This window comes from Buteo buteo, chromosome 8, assembly GCF_964188355.1.
Source record: "Buteo buteo chromosome 8, bButBut1.hap1.1, whole genome shotgun sequence".
NCBI classification, from domain to species: domain Eukaryota; kingdom Metazoa; phylum Chordata; class Aves; order Accipitriformes; family Accipitridae; genus Buteo; species Buteo buteo.
In genome coordinates, this window is record NC_134178.1 from 615,291 (window position 1) to 637,594 (window position 22,304).

Here is a 22,304-nt window from a genome sequence, read left to right on the forward strand (position 1 = left end):
TACAAAATACACATTTATACATGTACGTATGAACAACTGGCATCTCTCAGAAGCAGGATACTAATGTGCCGAAAGAGCAAGGTTGCCAATGCTTTCAGAGCTTGAGTCAAACCATCAGGAGCTGGACCCCCTTGAAATGGATGGAGCTACGATGGTCTACACATGCTGAAGATCTGGCTCTTGAAATAAAATATTCTTTCCACACATCTGAAGTGTGAGCTCAGAGCTTTCTGAAAAGGAGCCTTTTTCCTAATGTAAGAAAACACGATGCAGATAGTTACCCAGTGCTGGCCACCAGGATCAGGCCCACCCCCTGTAACTCATGCACCTTGGGGAGCTGTGTCTGTTGTTGGCAGGGTAGGCATCATGGGATCACCATCCCTATTCGATGGGAAGTACCTACACAGAAGCCTTGCATACCCTACATGAGAAGAAGTCGAGCTATAGCTGATTCAGCTTTGAGCCTGTATCCTGGCAGCAGCCCATCTGTGGAAGACAGTTTACCCACGAGGCGGGATATGTTGCTTTGGCTTCACCTCCTGTGGGCTGCGCACACGCCGCTAACCAAGCCAAGCAGAGGAAGGCCAGACCTGAGTGTGTCTGTACTTTCAGGTTGTAGGATACACAGGCCCTTAGTGTCATGACGGTGCTTAATGTTATGACCTTATCCTGCTAGGTCTCACTATGTGATATATGGGTGCTTTCTACCCAAAAGAGCTTTTGCAACCTGGCCCAGGTATCCCTGCATTGGACTGCACTTCAGCTTGACCATACCCCAGAGTGTTTCTTTAGTAAGAGCAAGGACTGACAAAGGTTAATAGTTTTCTTAAGATGACAATTGTTAAGGTAAGTTCCTTAATAAGACCATGGTTAAAGTAAGTCAAGGGTGTTCAGCCCTGCCGAGGACGAAGCCTCAGACCTGTGGCAGGGAGAGGCCCTGTCTGCGCCTCACCACAGCAGCCTGCCTGGGCCTGAGCTACACCTGTGCGAAGGGGCCCAGAGGAAGACGCAAAATGGCCCCTGAAGGCCCGTAGATCAGGCAGGCTTAAAAGGAGGGGTGACATTCTTTTATTACGGCTTCCAGCTGCCTGTTCCCCCTCCCAGGCGAGCCGTGGCTCAGCAAGGCCTGGGTGCAGAGAGGCCCACAGCCCCCGCACCACCCCGGGCCTCCCCTCTGCACCACAGGCAGGGGTGCTACCAGCCATCACAAAATGGCGCCCAGGGAGTATGGTACAGTGAGCCACCAGATTAAAACCTTGTAAATCCTGCCCCGCAGGGCCGTGCCAGGCAAGCCAGTGGAGGGAGCGCCGGCTGCTTCGGCACCTCAGGGTGTGGGCTTGAGCCAGCTCTCACTGGGTCTCTGCATTTTGGTTGATGTTGTTGCTGGAAGCAGAGCTTTTTTAGGGGGGAAAAAAAAGGCAAGCACTGCAGCAACATTATCTAAATTACGTTCATAGCCTTAGAAACGTGCTATTGCACAGGGCTGATGGAAAGGGTTCTGCTGGGCAGGGCATTCCTGCTTGAGGGGCCTTTCTGCTTCCCTCGCCACGCACTGCTCCTCCTCAGCACAGGCAGGACTTCTTTACGTGCTTATGAGGTTGCCCATCTTGGGTAGGAAAAAAAAGCAAACCGTGGCTCACCGCTTGAAAGGAAATGGTGAAAAGCTGAGGGTGCTTACCGAAGGAAAGCAAAAACCAAAGCCAGGGGCGCTGGTTCCACTGGGGCTCGAACCCAGGACCTTCTGCGTGTAAAGCAGACGTGATAACCACTACACTATGGAACCGCCACGTAAACCACGGCTGACGGCACTGCCCTTATCGACGAGACGATGGCGGGATTCCTTCCCGCGCGGGTAGGCAGCCGTTGGGCGCGTGGCCAGCCGTTGGGCGCGTGGCGGGGGGGCAGCGTCTGAGGGAGGGCGGGACAGCTCGCCGCAACCCCCGGGCTTCCCCCTCCAAATTGCTGGTTAGTTACACGTGTAGTCATTTAAAAAATCACCTTAAGGCGCTTCCTGCCCCGCCGATAGCTACAGAGGAGCAGCGAAGCGAGTAAATCACGGTTAATAGCCCTCACGCTGCGGGAAAGCACAGGTAAGGCTTTTGCGCGACTACTGTCGGCATCCGGGCCTGCGGGGCCCAGGTCTGCACCCCCAAACGCGGCCCAGAGGGGCAGGTGAAGGGCCGGGAGGGCACGGGCCCCGTCACGGCCTCACGCTGCGTGGAGCGGGCACCGTGAGCACTCCCGTGCCCTGCGTGTACTCGGTACATCTCTGCTTTAGGCCTCTGCGCTCCGAATGTCAATGCCTCTAGCCCCCCCGTTCGGAAATGGTTGGCAAGCTGCTCCTTGGATTCGCTCGGCTGCTCTGTTCTCCCGGGAGAACGGAGGTCCTTGGGCCGGCGCGGTACGTCTCGGTACCCAGTAGGTTGACTCGAGTGGCGGAGAGACAGGCTGAGCTCCCCGAGAGGGGCAGCAGCACCCCCGCCTCGGCGGGGGAGCCTGGCTGCCTGCACGCCCTGCGAAGCGGTGCCAGGAAGGCGCCCCGCTGCCGACAGCGGGCCGCTTCAGCGCTCTTTTTCACGGGGGGGGGGAGGAAGGCGCAGGAGATTTCCTCGGTACAGGAGACGGCGTTTGAGACAGCGTGAGGAGAGGGGGCAGATCCTGAAGTTTGTCCGTGTCGCCTAGCGGATCCGCAAAAGTCAGGATTTATCCCCTGGGACCCGGCACGGGACACGCCGACGAGTTCTTAAAATGAGGCGTGCCAGCGAGACCACCTGCTTGCTCAAGTCTACCTGGCGGGCTTCGCGGACTTTCCTCTCAGCCCCGGCCGCGGACCGTCCCCCGGCCGCGCCTCAGCCCCTCGCCGCGCACGCAAAGCCCGCCTGCGCGGCGCGGCGGGGCGGGGCCGCCAGCAGGGGGCTCCCCGCGATCGCGGCCCTGCGCACCGCGGGCCTGCGGGTGAGGCTGCTCTGCAACTGGATTTTGGGGGGGGGGGGGGGGAGTTTTGTTGCGTGTGCGTGCAGCACGAGGAGGCCTAAGCGTTCGCAGGTGTGTCTCTGCTAAAGGCAAGCTGACCGAGCTGCTCGTGCCGCCTGCTCACCCCCTGCTCCCATCCAGCAACAGCCGAGATGACTTAGGCTGTGGATTCGTGATGTATCCACTGCAGAAGATGGCTCTTTGTGAGCGTGCAGAGCAGCGCAGCTGTTTCCGTGCAGTTCTGTGCCCGTCCGCATCAGGCATTCATTCAGGGACTTTTTTGTCATCTGTTACACCGCACAATAATTGCCTCGTTTCATCTGTTATGTTCTGCACTGGGGTTCTGCACTATTTGCATTACCTCAGTCCTCGCCGTACTAAATCCTCACATCCCAAAGGGAGTGGCTTGTAGAAGTACAAATTAAGGCACCTGTACAGTGTTTACAGGACTGTGGTTAAGTTACGAGCAGAAACTATTACTTGGAATATAAAATACAAGTTTGTTAATTTTCAGAAGTATATGGTGCCTGTAAGCAAACCAGTTTATTGTTTGTAGCTAAGTTTCGTAGTTGCCTTGAGTCTTGAAATTAATAATATTTTGCTGAAGCAGCAGATGATTTACAAGGTAGAAGATTTTGTCTTTTTGTCATTAGAAGCAATTTCATAAGGATAAGATGAAAGTAGAGGTCAAGAAAATTATTTCCATAGACTTTGCTGACCCCCTACCATATATGTGATGGCTGTGCTTAGTAGTTGGCCGGTCCCAGTCTTTAAAAAAAAAATAATCCTTTTACATACTGATCATTAGTGTCTGAGTCCAATCTGTGTACACTCCTGACCTGGATTTAACCCAGAGGTGCCTTTTGGGAAGAGGCAGTCTGGTAGGCTTGAGGCTTCAGGATGTAGGTTTTGCACTGTCTGTGCAGCTTGTGGTTCCCCAGACCAACAAAATGCAGGTAAAGCTGTCGTTAGGCAATTCTTATGCCCTTTTCTTTTTCCTAATGTTGCTTTGCTAAGATATAGCAAAGTCTGAGTGCTGTAGACAGCTATCATCTCTATATGCTGTAAGTGGAGGCTGAAGCTAACTTGTGAGGGAGGTAGAGTTGTGCGAAGTAGGTCATTAGTCATTGCTTCCCAGAATAATATGCATTCAACTGAAAATTTGGGAAATTTTCCTTTTTTAAAAAAATTGTTCTCATTTTCACAGAAGGTATCCTGATGCTTTCATAGTGTTCTGGTCTAGTTTCTTGGCCTTCAGGAGTTTGGAAGCCCTACAGCTGCCTGCCTTTCACATTTCTGATTTTGTGTTCTTTTTGCTAAGGATGCTAGTTTTGATGTCTCTTATTCATCGTCTCACCCAGAATTGTCAGTGGGGGGGAGATTTCTTTTCCTGTTCACCCAAATTAACCTATTCCTTCTGATTTGTAAGAGCAGATTTCTGCCATCTCACTGACTGAGACAGAGTTTAAAATTGTTCTGGATGTTTATTTCTCTCTTCATTTCTTCTGTTCTTTCTGTTTGTGACTGAACATCCAGGTCTTGGGCAGGGACTCGTCTCCTGGCTAGTACTTTAAAATACTTTGTTGGGTCGCATAAAAATACTTATTTGAGCTTGGTAGGGTAAGAGGAGGGGAACCATGGTCAGGGGTTAGAAGGAGCACATTCACTTCAAGTATGATTATCTTCAGTCTTTCTGAAGAATATCGGTTACATCACTTTGTAGTGGGTGCTTCTGAGAAATAGGCCTGAAGCAGAATTTGAATTATGTATGTGGAATGCCTGCAGGGAGGCTTGCTCAGGAGGTTAATGTTTCCAAAGTATTTGGAAAACAGAATATGTGCTATTACATCGAGAAGGGCTGCTTGTAAAGGGATGTTCCGATTGCTGTGCTAGCAACATAACTGTGTTTTTTCTTGTCATGCTAGACTGCTCAACAACATATTGTCAAAATTTTTTGGCCTACTTTCTGTTGCAGCTGTTGATGCTAAAACCCTTTTCAGCATCTTATGTGTGCATGTGATACATGATTGCTAACAAAAATGCAGTAGTATGTGTGACCTTGGTGGGACTGGTGTGTTTTCTTTCCTCTGTGTAGAAAGGAGAATGGTCTTGTTTGGTACAGCCTATGTCCTTGGACTTGAACAAGAAAGGTTAATTTGGGAAGCACATTTGTGTTTCCTCAAGTTGCATGTTACTGTGATCCTCCTAGGTAACTGGAGAGGTGGCTCAGTCCAGCGAGACTGACTCTTTATCAGGCCGCTTGGTCACATCAGACCACTGAGACAGAGGACAAAAAACTTCCATGAATAACAAAAGAAAACATGCAGTGGAGGCTTTATGTCCTACAGAACCTAAGAGCTAAAGGCTTGATCCCTCTCCCATTGATCTTGGATGAAACATTTCTGATGGATTTGTTGGCTGTTGGAACAAACCTTATAGCCTCTTATTATGCAGAGATCTTAGTAGATGCCAATATAGATGAATTTATCAGGTACAGTAAATGTTTTATAAATAATGTGTATCCCCAGAGTGCAGTGGAAAGAGGTTATGTATTTCTGCTTGCATGCGTTTTGGCAGAACAGCGTGATCATACATAAATGATTAGCTACTGTAACTCTGATCAGGGAAAGTGCATCCTGCCAGAAAAACAAACATCAAAACTCTTTTGGGTCATGCAGAATTATTGTGCCTGGTGTGTATTCCATTTACTGTCTCATCTCACAGGAGAGGAGCAGCTTTGAAAGTGGAAGCTTGTGTCTGGGACTCCAGAACCTCAAAGGACTAGCTCAGTTAATCAAACCAGTGCATTTACACAGTGTCTTCTGCTTTGCTGGTTTGGCACTTTAAATATCTTTTGCACATTAATAAATGTATCTGTTCTGTCACAGTAAGGGCAGTTGTCTATCTGTCCCAAAAGATGATTTGACCACTCTGTCCTTCATGGTAGTGGTTGATGCCTATAGAACTGTCACCAGACTGATGGCAAAAATTTCCTGAAAATACCACGTTACAGTATTTAGACCTTCAGGACAGGGGTGGGAGGGTGAAGATCTTGCTTTGTTTGTTTCTGTTCTCAGAAATCTTTTGCTCCCTGTCCAGTTCTGGTGGGACTGCATCACATGGAGAGGCTGCAGAGCAAGGGGCACGGTGATCCCTGTCTTTTGCCTATCCATGTGGAGCTTTCTCCCGCCACAGCATGATTTATAGCCTGTGGTCCTCTTCGGACCCGCATGCCCCCATGCTGACCCCACAGAAGGGGCTGCTGTGCTCTGTTCCATCACTTTGCACAGCAGCAAGCAACCCCTCCCCAGCTTTTGGAGAGGGGTGGAAGGACAGACTGAGGGAAAAGGTGGTGTGATGAGGTTGAGTGACGCTGAGGGCTGGGCCTAAGACTGTACTGATGATATTACAATACTGTACTTCTACCGATGCCTCATATTTTTGAGTGGTTTGGGGGTGTACATGTTCAAAATCACAGTGTCCCCATGCTATCGATTCACTGCCCGAGGGGGCAGATTCTTCAGGGGCTGTTGTGCTGGCAGTGGGCACTAACAAATCGCCTTGGCCGTGACGGCTCTGCCCTTCCCTGGGCACCTGTGCAGTGACTGAGAGTGTGGGGTCAGCATGGCAAGGAGCTAGGCCAGAGCTGTGGGCCCTGCTGCCAGGGGTCAGGGTTTGATTTCAAAGCATACAGCACCACGGCTTCCTGACTGCACAGGGGAGCAATGCTGCAACGTTGTCAGCTTGTCCGATCCCCTTCCAGTGGTCGAACAAGGAGCAGGTGAGCCAAAACATGAACTGAGTCCACTGAATTCCAGTCACACGTTTATGGGGAGAACATGTGCATGCACATGAAGAAATGAAGTGTACAGGCATTGGTGCAGTGCTGCTGAGAGCAAGATTTGAGTGCTTCATACTTGTCCCATTATCTGGGTATGAATGAGTATTTTAGAGAGCACCTATATCACTAGCATGCAGATACAATGCCTCATAGATTCAGTATTTCACTACTTAAGGGCTTTCATAGCCATGCCAGTCACATCAGATAACAAAATACCTGGACAGCTCTTATGTTTTTTTCCGATGTGCTAGATCTGCTAAAATGCAAATCATTGCCTCAATGCAGCAGAAAGGCAATTCCTCTTGAAAGAGATCATGTGACTTCAGATGCGGAGCAGATAACTTCAGCCCATCCCTTTCTCTGCCTGAGATTCAGGAGGCATGGTCACAAAACAGCTCTTCAACAGCGCGTGTACAGCGCAGCTGGAGGGCTGCAGCCATGAGCTTTCATATCAGGCTGGACGATGAAAACAGCGTTTTCCCCTGACTGTTTCTGAAGAGCAACGCTCAAGAAATTCCCTCTCGGGAAGCTGTATAAATAGGTGAAGAGCAAGTGCATTACAGCTCCTGAGCTCCAGAGCCCCAGAGAGAATTGGAGCACCTGTTCTGCAGAGCTGCACCCCTCATTGTGCAGTTCTGCTTCCAAAACGGGGCTGCTTTCTCTTAAAAAAAGAATCTTCTAAAGGTACTCTTGTGGAAAAAATCTTGGTATTGCTGAAGCAGAAAGAAAGAACAGGTAATATCTTTGGGTGGGGCATATATATATATCTATCTATATCTATTTAACTTGCTTTTAAAGAGCAAATTTACTTCATCTTAAGCCTGTGTAAGGAATGACAGATGTACATGGGGCTGTTTATGATTTTACCCTGAGAAAAATCAGTGTGCTTCAAGCTATAAAGTTTGACCTGGACTGGATCAGTTATCCAGAACTTCTGAGTACAGATGAGATCAAATATCTTTGAGACTACTGGATTTCATGTACTATTTGTTTTAGGAAAAAAGTATTTAATTTTGAACCTTGTTCTGATGCTTAACTTAAACATTATTAAAACCAATATGAATTTCAGCTGAAGCACGAAGTTAATTTTTAAACTGGCTCAGATTTCAACACATATTTACTCTATTCTGGAGCTTTGCTTTTTCACCACTTTCCCCTTCAAGTAAGGAGAATTAAATGGGACGTCATTAAGACTCTGCTCATTAACTGCAGGATGGTGCATGATTCAGATTTTCCTTTTCCTCCAGGATAATAAGCCACAACTGTTGCTGACTTTTATGCTCCGGTTGGGTCCAGTTTACTAGAGCTAACTTTTCTTTAGGATTTTTAGTTTTCTGCTTGCTTCCTGAAGGAATCTCCCCCTAGAGGTGTTTAACATTTCTGGAAAGTGATATGATGTCTTTGCTTACACTTCAAGGTGATCTGCACCCCATCTGTGCACTTGTTTGCTATTCCACCTCTTTTTAAAAAACATTCTCCCCGAAGTCTTGCTGCACAAAAAATGAGGCTGCTTGCTTTATTTGTTTATTTTCTGCACAAAAAAGTGCAAATGTTTTGTGTAAATGTATCCTTTATTGATTGTAAATAACACGAGCTGGCTTTCTCCTATAATTTTTCTACAGATCCTCTTTGGATTTGCATGCAGTTCCTGAACTCGAAGATTGCTTGAACAATCCCTGCATGTTCACACCTTTGCAGCTCTAGCTTGCATTTCTTCTTGCAGTGCGTTTTTGTGCTCAGGAATATGAGTCCACCTTAATGAGCTGGTCTGTCTTCATCCTATTCTCTTTCAGGCTTTGCTGGCTTTCCAGTATCTTACTACATCCATTCCATATTGATTCCCGGCCCAAACACTGAGATCTGTCAACATGGCCATTGCTAGAAATTATTCCATCAGTTCTATATTGACCTTAGCCTTGCTTCTCTGAGCAGGCTGAAGAAATTATCTGCAAAGAAAAAGTCTTCGTCATTTTTTTCTTGCACATATATAATCACTGAAAGTCACTTAACAGAAATGTCAGTTTGTCCCATGAATGTAAAATAAGTGACCTAAACACATACTGCTTTGCCTATGTTTGATGTTCTCATATCAGCCTCTTGGCAGACCAAATTCAGCATTGATGTCAAAATTACAGCTCTTGTGTGCCATAGCCAGGTTCTCTTTCACTCTGTTAGTTGACTGTGGCTGCTTCATCCCACTTCATGCAGGGTGGATCTTTTAGCTAATGAAATCTTTAACTCATCTCTAGATTCCCATCCTTAATGATCCCAACTCTGGCAACAAGACAGGTTTGAAGAGTTGTCCTTCTGCAGGTACTAACCTGGGTGTTGTGATTTAATGTCTGGGTTCTCTTCTCTAGGATATTTTGCTCTTTCCTGCTTCATTCCCTCAGCAATGCACAGAAGCAAATCCATCTTAAACCCATGTTATAGCATCTGTTTCTCAGTTCTCTGCAGTCCTCATTTCCAAAGGAAAACAACTCTAAAAAAAAGTCTGTGAGTCACAAAAAATAAAAAAAAATTGATAGCAAGAAGACGTCAAAGGAAAGCCCCTGTCATTGGAAGCATCTACTCATCCATCCATCTGATCTTTATGGAGAAAACTGTCCCCATCTCATCACGTCTCCAACCACACGTATCTTCTAAGACATGTTATGGGAGGAGATCATGGACTGCCTGGACTTGTGCAAAGCATTTGACACTGCTCCGCACAACAACCTTGTCTCCAAATTAGAGAGACATAGATTTGATGGATGGGCTACTTGGTGGGTAAGGAATTGGCTGGATGGTTACACTCAAAGAGTTGTGCTCAACAGCTTGATGTCTAAGTAGAGATCAGTGATGAGTGGTGTTCCGCAGGGGTTGGTGCTGGGACAAGTGCTGTTTAACATCTTTGTTGGTGACATGGACAGTGGGATTGAGCGCACCCTCAGCAAGTTTGCTGATGACACCAAGCTGTGTGGTGTGGTCAACGTGCTGGAGGGAGGGTATGCCATCCAGAGGGACCTTGGCAGGCTAGAGAGGTGGGCCTGTGTGAACCTCACGAAGTTCAACAAGGCCAAGCGCAAGGTCCTGCGCATGGGTCTGGGCAATCCCCAGCACAGATACGGGCTGGGCGGAGAATGGATTGAGAGCAGCCCTGTGGAGAAGGACTTGCGGATGTTGGTTGACGAGAAGCTCAACATGACCCGGCAATGTGCATTTGCAGCCCAGAAAGCCAACATATCCTGGGCTGCATCAAAAGAAGAGTGGCCAGCAGGCTGAGGGAGGGGATTCTCCCCCTCTACTCTGCTCTCAAGAGACCCCACCTGCAGTACTGCATTCAGCTCTGGGGCCCCCAACATAAGAAGGACACGGACCTGTTGGAGCGAGTCCAGAGGAGGGCTGTGAAGATGATCAGAGGGCTGGAGCACCTCTCCTGCGAAGACAGGCTGGGAGAGTTGGGATTGTTCAGCCTGGAGAAGAGAAGGCTCCAGGGAGACCTTGTAGCAGCCTTCCAGTACCTAAAGGGGGCCTGTGGGAAAGCTGGAGAGGGACTTTTTACAAGTGCCTGTAGTGACAGGACAAGGGGTAATGGCTTTAAACTGAAGAAGGGTAGATTTGAATTAGACATAGGGAAGAAGCTCTTCACTGTGGGGGTGGTGAGGCACTGGCACAGGTTGCCCAGAGAGGCTGTGGATGCCCCATCCCTGGCAGTGTTCAAGGTCAGGCTGGATGGGGCTTTGAGCAGCCTGGTCTAGTGGAAGGTGTCCCTGCCCTTGGCAGAGGGGTTGGAACTATATGATCTTTAAGCTCCCTTCCAACCCAAACCATTCTATGATTCTACCATAACTACCTGTTTACAAATATGGTTGAGAAAGGAGTGAGTAGGGAAAGGAGGCATGTTGCTGGAGATAGCCATTGAAACAACTTGTAGGGGAAGTAGTGTAGTTGTGGAAATCCCATCCCAACAAAAATAAAGGGAGAAGCCTTTCATTCTTTGTTCATCAAAGGTAGGAAACAAATGGAATGAAGCAAGAATAAGAAGTTAAAGCCTAGTGGCTCTTATTCGTATGGCTTCCATATCTTCAGGCTTTACCTAGCTTACACTTGTCTGCCAGTAGCACAGCTCATCTAATTTTAAAAGAGAAGGTATGCTTGAAAGGATGGCTCTCTGCCCAAAGGACCTGCTGCCTGATTTCATTAAAAGTCAGCTATAAATCTTTACAAGATTTCCATTATTCTTGAGGCAGCCTGGTCTTTATGTGACTGACAAAGTGGAGGCATGAGTGATTTTGGGCAGCACCTATTACACCTGGATCAAATGGTGCTGATTCATTATCCCTGTAAATCAGGCTCTTGACAGCTCAGGTACTGAACCCCAAATTTCTAGCACTTGCCGCAGTGTAACCTTCAGTGACTCCTATCTGGAAAAACAGCAGCGTGTGCCACTCTGGCTTAGCTTGGTGCATGTCTGTTGGCATTGTTGGAATGACATATTATTTTGCTTCAGTGGATGGGCTGTGTGTTCAGTGCCTGTCCATCACAAAATTGCCTTTTTGCTGAACGGAGAGAAATGTAGCAATTTCTTGGAGTTATATCTAAAAATGGGACAGATCACCAGCTTGTAGAAATTGAATTACTGCCTGCTTTTTAGTGAACATGACAGATTCTCTCTTAAGGGTAAGTCAGTGGTATAGTATTCAGAATGCTAACACAGCATTATGTCCCAGATTCTCATCCAGCTACCTTGTATCTCTGAAGCCTTTTTCAATACCTTGGTAAAAGCCCAGCTTTCCATTTCATCAGCCCACATTTGGGGGAATTTTGTAATGGCAAATGCTTCTTCACCAGACATTGCTACACTGCATAGTGAATAGCTCACAGAAATGACTCTAATGTTTTAAATGCTTGGTTTCCAACTTTCTTCCCCATGGAAGGCCTTAATGGCCTTTGCCTGGTATTTTTCTATACCTTTGCCCAAGAAGGCATGGTTTGACATGGAGCAGGAGTTGGCTTGAACCAGCATACCTGGGGGGTGGGAGGGGAGGGAAGGGATTTCTCCCTTTGGAGCGGTTCAGTTAGGAGCAATGAAGAGCCCTGGCCTGGGGAAGTCACTGGCTCTTTCCGCAGTGGCTTGTTCCCCTTGGTCATGATTCTTTAGTCACACAAGAAGAGCAGAAAGTGAATTTGTTGGGCCTGTGTGGAGACCCTGCTTGCTGGAGTCTTCAATAGTCGTGGCTGGTCTGGAGTCTGGACATGCAGACTGGTGGCCAGGATGGCTCTGTAGCCACCTGAGAAGCCATCAGGAAATGGGGCAGTAGTTTGAATGTTTGCTACATCCATGTTAGGATGCAGATATTTGAGGCTGAAGGTGATGATTATTCCCCTGGACTAGCTCTTTGATGGCCAGATTTGGCCTTTTAAAGAGGTTTAATGATAGGATATATCTGTGCAAGTTTTCCTCCAAGCTTAGAGTGTATGTTTCAGGCTTCATTTACTGCTATCACCACAAAATTTCTGTCTCTGTATGTTTTGTATTTCTTTGCTCAAGCTGATGCTAGAAGTCCATGAATTTAGAGTTGGGTGAGGGGAAGAGTGGGGATGACTGGGAGAAAAGCTTAAATCATTGCAAGTAGGGTGTGATAGTGATTCAGATCCCCGTTTCTTGGGTCAACCCATTGTTTGCCTACGGCTTGGGTGGAGTCCTGAGAGGTGTGATGGTTCTGTCTGGGGCTCCAGTTGCCCAGTTGCTGGGCTCACACTGACCTGCCCTTTAAAGAAGATAGTCTCACTGCAATAGGACTTAGATTGTAAGCTCTATTTTGCTCTCGGTCCTAGTCTTCAGATCACAATTCAAGTCATGGCTGGCTGGTTTGAGATGGACTGATGAAGGCTTGAGATTCTCCTAAGAGGGCAAATGAGGAGATGGTATTCAGGAGAAAACTGTTTGGAAAGAAGACAAATTTGAGCTATTAGCAATATCAGTGCTGTATTTGATGCTGTCAAAGCCATTGATTGGCTCAAAATTAATGTAACAGCACTTTTTTGGATTTCATGATAGCTCCTTCAGAGGGAAGAAAAGCAGTCCATTGTGGGGAAAAAACACTAAAATCCTTCTTTCCTGAAATAAATACTGACTCAGAAGGTGGCATACCCAGCTCAAATGTAGGATACCCTTGTGTTGTGGGACCCTGAAAAATAGCCCCACAACTATAAAGAGTTGTGCAATATTAACATAACATAACCTGATATAATAAATATATAAAACTTGTAAATAATCCCACAACAATAAATGTATTCTAACTGTTGAAATTGAAAATAGGCTAGTTATGCATTTATGTTTTCCTCTCTCTTATCCTCCTGTTACTTTTACTTCTGCTAGTAAAGCCAGAGGAAAAGAATAGTATTTAAGCATTCATTTTATACTGATGAATTTCTTCTTTGTTTTAAAACTCAGGTTAAAAGGAGTATCAATGAAACAAAACAACAAATGCAATAATTTAGACATCAGACATGCTAGAGGGAAATGTATCCCTAGAGTCAGAGAGAGGGGTCAGTGTGATGGTATAAGAAACCTTAGCTAAAACAAAGTTCAGTCTCTCTAACAGCATCAGTCACTTTCTTGTTACTTAGAAATGAATCCATTTTGTATCTCAGGGGAAATGTATTCGTTTGAACTTGTTGATTAGAAAGTATTGCATCAGTGAATGATACCATTTAGTGAAGAGCTGAGCGAGTGCCAGGAGAAAAACCCCAAAGGCCACACCACAAAATGTACTTTGTTAATTTATTTAATGAAACCAAATCTTTTATTTAGAATGTTTCAGTAGAAATGCAATGGAAAAGTGGATGTTTTATTTAAATGAAATCTGATAATTAAGCAATTTGCTATTGCACTGTCTCTCCTTGTAAATTTGATGGTGGTGACACTGAGGGATGAAGTGATAAATGGGGTGATAGAGCACATTTTCAAATCAATAGAGTGTTAGGAGGGCTGAGGTTTGGGGTTTTTTTAGCAGTAGTATCAGATGTAATTTAAAGTCCTTAAAATTCTGCAGTTCTGATTTTCAAATCACAAGAATGAAGAGTAACATGCCTCTGTAGTCCCTTGTCTCTAGTAGTAAGGCTTTAAATAGCTGAGCTTCAGATTAAGAAATCACTGGTGCCCATTAACTCTCAGCTAACATGTAAGGAGTAAACTGTATTAATTACTGAGTTCATCTGTCTTGAATGCAAGCTGATAGTAATCAGATGTGAAAAAGAAGCCTACTATGGTTCATCAGGTCCAGTTTGTGTAGGACGTGCTGTACAGTAATTTGTTATGAGCTGTAGGTACTTTAGATTCTGTGTTGTCAAACACTTTTTTTTTCTCCCCCCCCCCGCCCCCACCTTCTCTCTCCCTCCCAATCCTCTCCCTGTTAGGAGTTCTAGGAAGAGCCCAGGAGCCCAGAGGGGTATAATCCTCATCACTGAAGGAACAACACAGGAAATGTGTATAACACTAACAACTGAGAAAAACATGCTTCATATCAGCAGCAATTAAAACTGATGAGCAGCAGCATTGGAACCATGGGGTGTAGCAGTTCTGTAGCTGACAGAAGGTCGGAGAGAGGTGAGTGCTGCCTTTGTCTACAGGGTTAGTGGTTGTTCTCTCTGTAATACTAGAAGAAGATTGCAAGGTTACATTTCCCCCCAGTCCTGTTGTCAAAATACTTGTTCAGAGAAAATTATTTTCTAATTATCTTCTTTTAAAAAGAGAGCATAGCTTTTAGATGCTGGCTGAGGTCAGAAGGCAACTGTAGACCACTTCTAACATCTACAGATTGGGTTGGATGAGATCCACAGCATCTGGGACAGAAGCTAAATTTCACACGTGTCTGTGCTTGCTCTGTCACTGGCCAAGCGTATGGGGTAAGGTATTGAGGGGGACCTTTTATGGCCTTTCACAACATAGGATTCCTGGGAAAACTGCCCCAATTTCCCTGCTGCTGGGTGACCCCGATTATGAAACAAGTGTAATAAAGCAGAGCTATTACAATGACTCTCAGAATCAATTTTCTGCCATACCAAGTGCCTGGCTGGAAATTCTCCCTGACAGTCACAGAGGCTGTCAGTTGAAAGTCTCCACAGTCCCTAGTTAAATGTTCAATTAAAAAACTTAATGCATCACCTGTCTGCTTTTAATTGTACCACACCCTGGTATGAACGCACCAGGCTTTGCACAGGCAGGTGGGTTCCACGATTGCCTCAGACCTTTGTTCAGACGCTTTGTGTTCTCTTTCAAGGTTTGTCGAGAGCCATGTTATGTGACACTGCATGTAGTCTTAGGAGATTATTATGCTGAACAGCCATGGTTGAAAAGGAAGGGTCTTTTTGGCTACCAAGCCAGGACACAAGTCACAGGAAACTGGTGACTAAGAAGCAGGAGCGCTTAGTCATGGCTACAGGGATCCAAGGTGACTAGTTTAAGGGTAGCCCTCAGCTTTGTGTACACTACTTGGCTGTCACAGTAGCATCAGTGCTGTATCACAGCAGTGGAAGTAGAATGGAACCACCTGGAGTCCCAGACCTGTAACTGGGAATTGGTCCTTCCTCTTTGGGTTTGCATGCTATGCATTTATGTGCCTTGCAAGGCCTCAGAGATGAATTAGTTGGGATTATTTCTGAGGGTGCAAAAGCTTGGAGTGAGCATGAGGAGCTGTACTCTTTCTTGGTCTACAACCATCAATACACATTGGTGTGGAGCCTGGCTTTGCTACCCCAAAGCTGGCTTATGATTTTGTGTTTGTTTGATGATGTTTTGTCCTCTCCAGTTGCTGGGTGGTATTCTTTCTGCACCTCGGCAGTAGCCAAATGATGCTGAACCGTCATTCTATCCACAGCCTGAGGCTGTACAACCCTCTAATGCATTAATAACATGAATTTAACAGGTACTTGCTGGTGTAGAGACCTTCTGCAACTGATAACGATTTCTTTTACAGATGCAGTTTAGCCTAGTGTGAAAATAATGTTCTGATTCAGTCCTGAAAATAACAGCACTGTAATAATTACAATTAAAAAAAAAAATTACAGGAATTGTTATGTTAGATTTGCAACATTAACCACAGTGGTCGATATATATCTGTCTTGCGTGATACCAGTGGAACTGTGCCATGTTAAGTGCTCAGGACCATTAAGCAACCCAGGGGGGCTTTAATGGGAAGTTTAATGGTTCTGATGCTGGAAATCAGTTTCTGTGCTGGTGGCTGTGCTTTGCCCCTTAGGTACTCTTCTAAACAGAAAAGTTGATGACAGCCTTGCTGTGATGTGTCAGGCTTTGAGGTCTGTGGTGGTGGGGAATTCCAGAAAGTCCAGAAAATAAGAGAGGTCTCAGAGCTTGTGTAAGGTACGAAGGATGCTCTTAGTTATGAGGATTACATTTCCTTCAGGCAGGAAGATTTTTCTAAGATGGATGTGATATCTGTAGGATGGGAGTCTTAACTGATCTTTTGGCCTTGTCTGGACTAAAAAACTTTACCACTTTAACTATACTGTATACTTATTAATGATAAAATAAGCAAATAACATGCTATTATGGCACCTGTAAGCATTTTTATAAAAGAAGCTTCCTTAATGTTATGCATTTATTAATAGAATCACTTCTCCATGGAGTTTTTTCTTTACCTGCATAACTGTCAGTTTAAGAAAAAAAATCATTCTCGGGGTGCCACTTATCCTAGTCTCAAAATTCCTGGTATTTGTGATCAGCTAAAATAATTGACTAGTGTGAACTGTTGTCCCTCTAATACAGAGCTTCTCTTTGCTGTTTTGCAGGGAGAAAAAGTATTAGTATGAATTGTTAGTTATTATTTCTTGTTTTGTTTTGGTTTTCAATATCAACTGTTCGTTTTGGCAACTGTAGTAAAATAAAAGTGTATTGGTGTTAAGACATTAGTGTTGGTTTAAGTTTCCTGTTTTTTTTCTTCTTCATGAATTTGCAGTGCTGTGCAGTGGTGATTGTGTCAGACTCTGGAATTCAGAAGAGTGTCTCAGTTTTGTTTCTGTGCTTCTCCTGGTCATCTGTTCATCTGCTCAAAAATCAGCTCTAGTTCTTGGGAGTGTTAGAAGCTAAGATCAGTGTATTCCTTTTGTCCTTGTACCTTCGATAGAGTTGCCCTGCAGCTGCTTTGACTTGTTCCCCAAGATCAGAAGCATAAAGACTTTTTTCTGTGTCCTATGCTGAGCTATTAAGTTAAGTTAAGTTCCTTAGGAAACTCCTTGAAGTGAGGTGTTAGCTGCAGGGCTGGAGGCAAAAGCTTGACACTTGTGGCCCTGTCTACTTATTTACTGGTATCCTTTTGAGACTACAGGGAAAAAGAGGTAAGGAACCAGTCAAGAAAGACTGTTCAACTTTAAGTGAGTAAATGTGACATCTCTTGAGAGTAGCCTCCTACCTTACTCTATTTTTTGTTGCCAGGCAAGAATATGGTGGTGGCGATGTCATTGCATTGAGACAGGTGTAGGGTCCAATACCCCTGTGCTCTTCCTCTCGCTGTTATGCAGTGATGTGTGTAATGCCTCTTGACTGTCCCTGTTGGTGCTTTGTAGGGCTAAGCATGTTAATACAGAGTCCCCTTCTGACTGTAATTTAAGCAAATGACTGGATTTGAGTTTGCCATTATCTCAGCTGCTCAATCTTCAAGGCAGTAGCTGTATTTTGTTCCAATATTGTATAGTAAATGGTGTCCTCCTCTGGATCATAAATCCATACTTACATATGCCCTAAGTATCTGAAATGTGCGTTTATTCCTCTCTAGCTGATCTTAAAAAAAACAGTTAACAAGTGGCTGAGGAATGCTTTTCTCAAAGTTGATCTTTCTGGATAAGCACCCTTAAAGCACTAGAGAGTCACAGCTCTGTGAAACAGAAGAAGTTACTGCTGAGCTCATTTGTTCCTCCTCTCCCAAGCTCATGCTTATTTCAGGCCAAGCACAGCCCCTCCAGCCTTCTGCTTTCACTCCTCCCTCCATGTCTGTCGGAGCTGCAGTGATCATCTGTAATGTGGAGGGCATGCCTGCCTTTTATCTTTCACCTTTCCTCTCGTCTTCCTACTCACAGTGCTACTGCCACCCACATTTCACACCCTGGCTCCTTAGAGCTGCTGCCCTTTGGGGACCAGGAGTAGCAGGCGAGATTGTCAGCATGGTGGGGAGGGATCAAGTGAGCATCAGCTCCTGGATTTCCTGTCCTCCTGGCACAGCTTTGGCTGGTGACCACTGTTCATGCAGCACTAACTGCTTGACATAGGTGTGAGGAGCTTTCCCCAAAGGACAGTGCCCACCCCGGGACCTCCTTATGCCACCAGATGTTGTTCTGCTTGACAAACTTTTATCTGAGCAGCTAAGGGAATGTAATCTGTTTGTGGCGTGACTTGGGCCTGTAGGCAGCAGGTCCTTCACTCTATGCTGCAGCCTTGGCGATTGCCCTTCAGTGAAGTTTCCAGCAGTTTTCCAGACTGGGACAATAGTAGACACAACTTCTTGAAGTGCTGAGTCGGATGCGTATTCAGCATATAGTCCAAAGTGGTCTTCTGACGTGTCCCATTGAATTCTTGGGGTGAGCGTTCCTTTGTTCACTAAGCTAGCCAAAGATATATCCGCATGCCTTTTAGCGTGTCTGTTTAACCAACATATTCTGCCCTTCAATTCCATTTGTTAACATTTTATCCTAAAGTTTGAGTTTTGCTGGCTTGCTGGTACAGCTGTGTAGGCAAAAACTTTCTGTTAAAAGAGGCTGTTACAAACTCTGTCATTACAGGATGCTCATGTTACAGCTTGCAAAGTCTGAAGCTTTTTACTGCAGCTTGGTAAAGAAATACATTTTGTTGGTAGGTCAAATTGCTCCTCTTCCTTTCCTTACCTTCCCCAAACCCACACACTGCCCATCAGCTGAACATGGCTGACTTCTTACATGGGTACTGTCTTCAGGACAATGAAATGGGGAAGGTTTCTAGCAATATAGGCCTGAGTAAGTCAGCTAGTTTGGGATCTGTCCCTGAAGACAGAAAGAGTAAATGCATCATGTATTCATTATGAGAAAACCCTTTTTCAGAGTTTCATCTTAAATGTTGACTGCGCACAATGGACTGAATTTGTCATCTGTCTGCAAAATTCTGCAAAGGTAGCTTGTGTGTTTTCATTGTAGATTACACTGCATCCATGTGTACTCCATTGCTTTCTGTTTTCACAGTCATTAGAGCTGCTATCCTCATCCAGAACTGGTACCGCTTTACAATGGCCCGGCTAGAGATGAGGCGCCGCTATTCTCTGAGTATCTTTCAATCAATTGAATATGCAGATGAGCAAGATCAACTACAGGTTTGTAATCTTCAATTCTTCCTGTACAAGCAGTTATATTATCCCCAGAGGACTGAAGCTGCACAAACAAAATGGATATGTGGTTATTTCTCCCTGCAAAGTTGTCCCCTGTATGATAAAACCGCTTCCCTGCCTCACACATGAACTAATTAAGTTGTGTGTATACATACATATAAAAAAACCCCCTACATAAGCAGCGGTACACCATTCTGCCTGTACAACCACATGTAGGTTAGAGGTTCCAGTAGAACAGCTCTGTTAGCCAGGGATTGCAGGCCATCCCCTTATGGGTGATCTTAACCGTGTTTGTGAGGCAAGATATGTGCAACAGAGATACCAGTGTCTCAGCATGTCAGCCCAGGCTTCCTTTAGGGTCAAAACAGGGAATTAGGAACTTCTAGGGCTTTGTGTTCGTCCTGGCATCAGTGTCTAAAGTCAGTTTGGTGCATTGTAGCAGTATCTTTCTATTGACTACAAAGTCTAGACAAATAGTCTGGGTGACGGGCAAGATGAATTACACCCAAAAATGTCAGCAGCATTGATACAGCCCTGGAACTTTTTATGTGTTCATATAGTGTCAATCTGCTAATTCATAGCAAAGAAGGAAAGGAGTAAGCTGTTTTTGTAGTAGGACACAAGTTGTGTCATTATTGCAGGCTGATGCTATGGGAACATACAGGAGTGTCTTAGATCCCCTAAATGGGAAATTGCTAGTAATTAAGGAAAGAGAATGTTAATGCTTATTGGATCCCCAAACTGATCTGTGTGTGTGTGTTCTTTTGTTTTTCTTACTCAGCTATCCAACTTCTTTACATTCATGCTGGATCACTGTACACATCCTGATTCAGGTAAGGATAAAAATCAAAGTAATATGGAGATTCTGTTTGAAAAACCTGATGTGAGTGAAGTGAATTTTCAGTGTGATTTACAGCATATGGCACGTGCTGGGGCTGAGGTGTGATTTCCCAAATACTGTAATAAGAATTTTATCCTGTGACTGTTGATTGTGTTCAATATCTACCCAGTGAATGAAGATGTAAGACAGAACAGATACCTGTTGTTCTTATGAGAATACTCAGAGGTGCTCAGAGTGCTTTGTTACATTTTACTGCCCTTAAGCTGTTCTCATGGTAGTCTTACTGACTCCAATTTTCACAGCTTTCTGTGCATGTGTTCTTAAACTGTGAGATGTGATTATCTGGAAAGACTGTGTTTAGTTGGTTTAGGGCAGGTGGAATCAAAGAGGTTGCCTTCAAAAATGTCTCTCCTCTTCTTTTTTTTCTTTTTTTTTCTCTTTTTTTTAATCCCTGAAGCAGTTCTGGAGTACTTTTTAATTTAATTTGTTCTAGATTTCACTCCAAAACATGTATCTGTATGTGAATGATTAAAAATGAAATAAATTTAAACTGCTGGAGATAAATCTTTAGAAACCATCTCAATTAAAGCTCAGTTATTCAAAGAATAACCTTTAATTTTTGAAGTATTTTGGGATCCTTGGACAAAACTTACTTTTGAGGTCAAGCTCAACAGAAGGACAGGCTGAAAGTGATTCCTAAGTCCAGAAAACAAATATGATTTCCCTGAACAAATTGAGAATACATCTCATCCCAGCGGAGTTAAAAAGAAGGCTGTCCCCTTCTTATTGAATTACAAAAGAATGTCCTTTCTCTTTCATCTGGTCCAGCCACAGGTTATTCCAATTAAAATTTGCACAAGACACTTTGATAGCAGGATAAAACCACCATCAAAACTGTAAGTGGTTCAGTGTTCTAATGACAACCATTAGAAATGGCAATTTTTCTCTCTTAAATACTTTAGAGTGCCTAATGCTCTCTGTGCTCTGCAGAAAAAGAAATTATGTTTGAGCCTTGTTCCAAAGCCAAGGCAGATGATACAATATTTCTTCCTTTGATTTTTTTCCATTACCACTGTATTCTGCAAAACCCCCTGCTTTAGTCATTTAACTTCCTGGGAAGAAATTGACAAACATAAAGAAAATCAGACATTGCTCACTTCATCTACTTCTACACCCTGATAGCACACCTCAGTTCAGCTTTTCTACCTGAGTGGGAAAGAAAATAGTAGTGCTATGTCTGAGATTTAGAAAAATAGTGTTAATCTCTATTTTCATTATAATATTAAAAGGGAATTTTACAGCTGCTCATTGTAGATGTGATTTATCCACCTTTATTAACTGTGTCTGTTGGCAGAAGGAATAAAGGTAAGGTGCTTCAGGTGACTAGCTAGGGCTCAGGACATGGCTGGTACAGAGCACACTGCTACATGCATAGGCTGTTTGTGGGCAGGTGGAGATCCAGGCCCCACCTGTGCACAGGGAGGGATGGAGGGTACTGTGGGCTGTCCCTTGTCACACCTGCACAGGTGACCTCTTTCTTGGTTTTGAAGGTATTGGGAGTTGTGTATGTGGTTAAGGCTGAAACACATGGTAAAGTGTATGGTTTATGGTAAAGCTCCCCTTTCTCTTGCTTAAAACATTCATCTGTTAGGACTGAAGCTGTTAAGCCTTGATAACTCCACCAAAGGCTTTACTTTTGTCTTGGTTTGTTATTTCCCTCTTTCTATCACCCCATGTTACAGATACCAGAACCCAAAACAAAAAAGAAGGATTCTGTACGGTACATGTTTAAGAGAGAGACAGCTGAGGCTGCCTATGCAAAGGACCTACCTTAGGGGTTTTTTTGAGAAATTGCATATCAAATTTGTATTGTGTGGTTTGTGGTTATGTTTGTCCAACTACTGTCTCTGTGCATTCTTTACTTCAAGCTCTTGATTGCTTGCCCCTCTAAAGGGACCTTTGCAGCATCCATGCTAGCCCCACTGATTTAAGCAAAATCAGTGCTGAATAGAGTGATTCTTAATGAACTGCTTCCAATTTTGCTGAATCACCATCTTAAGGTGTGAGCCATGGTGAGTGTAAACATAACAAGCCGAGAGGCTTCAAATTGGCTTTGCTATTCCCAACATTTTCTAAACCCCACGATTCTCTGGCTTAGTGTGTGCTCACTTAAATTAGAGTGATAGCATATGGTTCAAAAGCCCTCTCCAAGAAGATAGAATATAATATTCCTACCAGAGAATAGGTTGCCTGTTCTTCTCAGTATGTGGTAAGAAAGCTACCTGAAGATTTTGTG

At 44.7% G+C, this 22,304-nt stretch overlaps 1 protein-coding gene and 1 non-coding gene across 3 annotated transcripts in view; one reads left to right on the forward strand and one right to left on the reverse strand.

Annotated features, from left to right (window-relative positions):
* Nucleotides 1–1,710: 1,710 nt before the first annotated feature.
* On the reverse strand, nt 1,711–1,783 carry TRNAV-UAC (transfer RNA valine (anticodon UAC)). Its single transcript has one exon. It is a non-coding gene; the product is annotated as a tRNA-Val (tRNA).
* A 141-nt stretch (nt 1,784–1,924) lies between these two features.
* The window catches only part of PPEF1 (protein phosphatase with EF-hand domain 1), a 43,117-nt gene continuing 22,737 nt past the window's right edge, over nt 1,925–22,304 (forward strand). Inside the window, exons 1-4 of one of the 2 annotated variants that reach the window (XM_075033385.1) lie at nt 1,925–2,090; nt 14,219–14,408; nt 19,025–19,152; nt 19,949–20,000. In XM_075033385.1, the coding sequence (XP_074889486.1) occupies nt 14,345–14,408; nt 19,025–19,152; nt 19,949–20,000 (244 nt within the window). In that variant the 5' untranslated portion in view covers nt 1,925–2,090; nt 14,219–14,344. The remainder of the gene's footprint in view (nt 2,091–14,218; nt 14,409–19,024; nt 19,153–19,948; nt 20,001–22,304) is intronic. The other variant, XM_075033386.1, reaches the window with a different exon arrangement.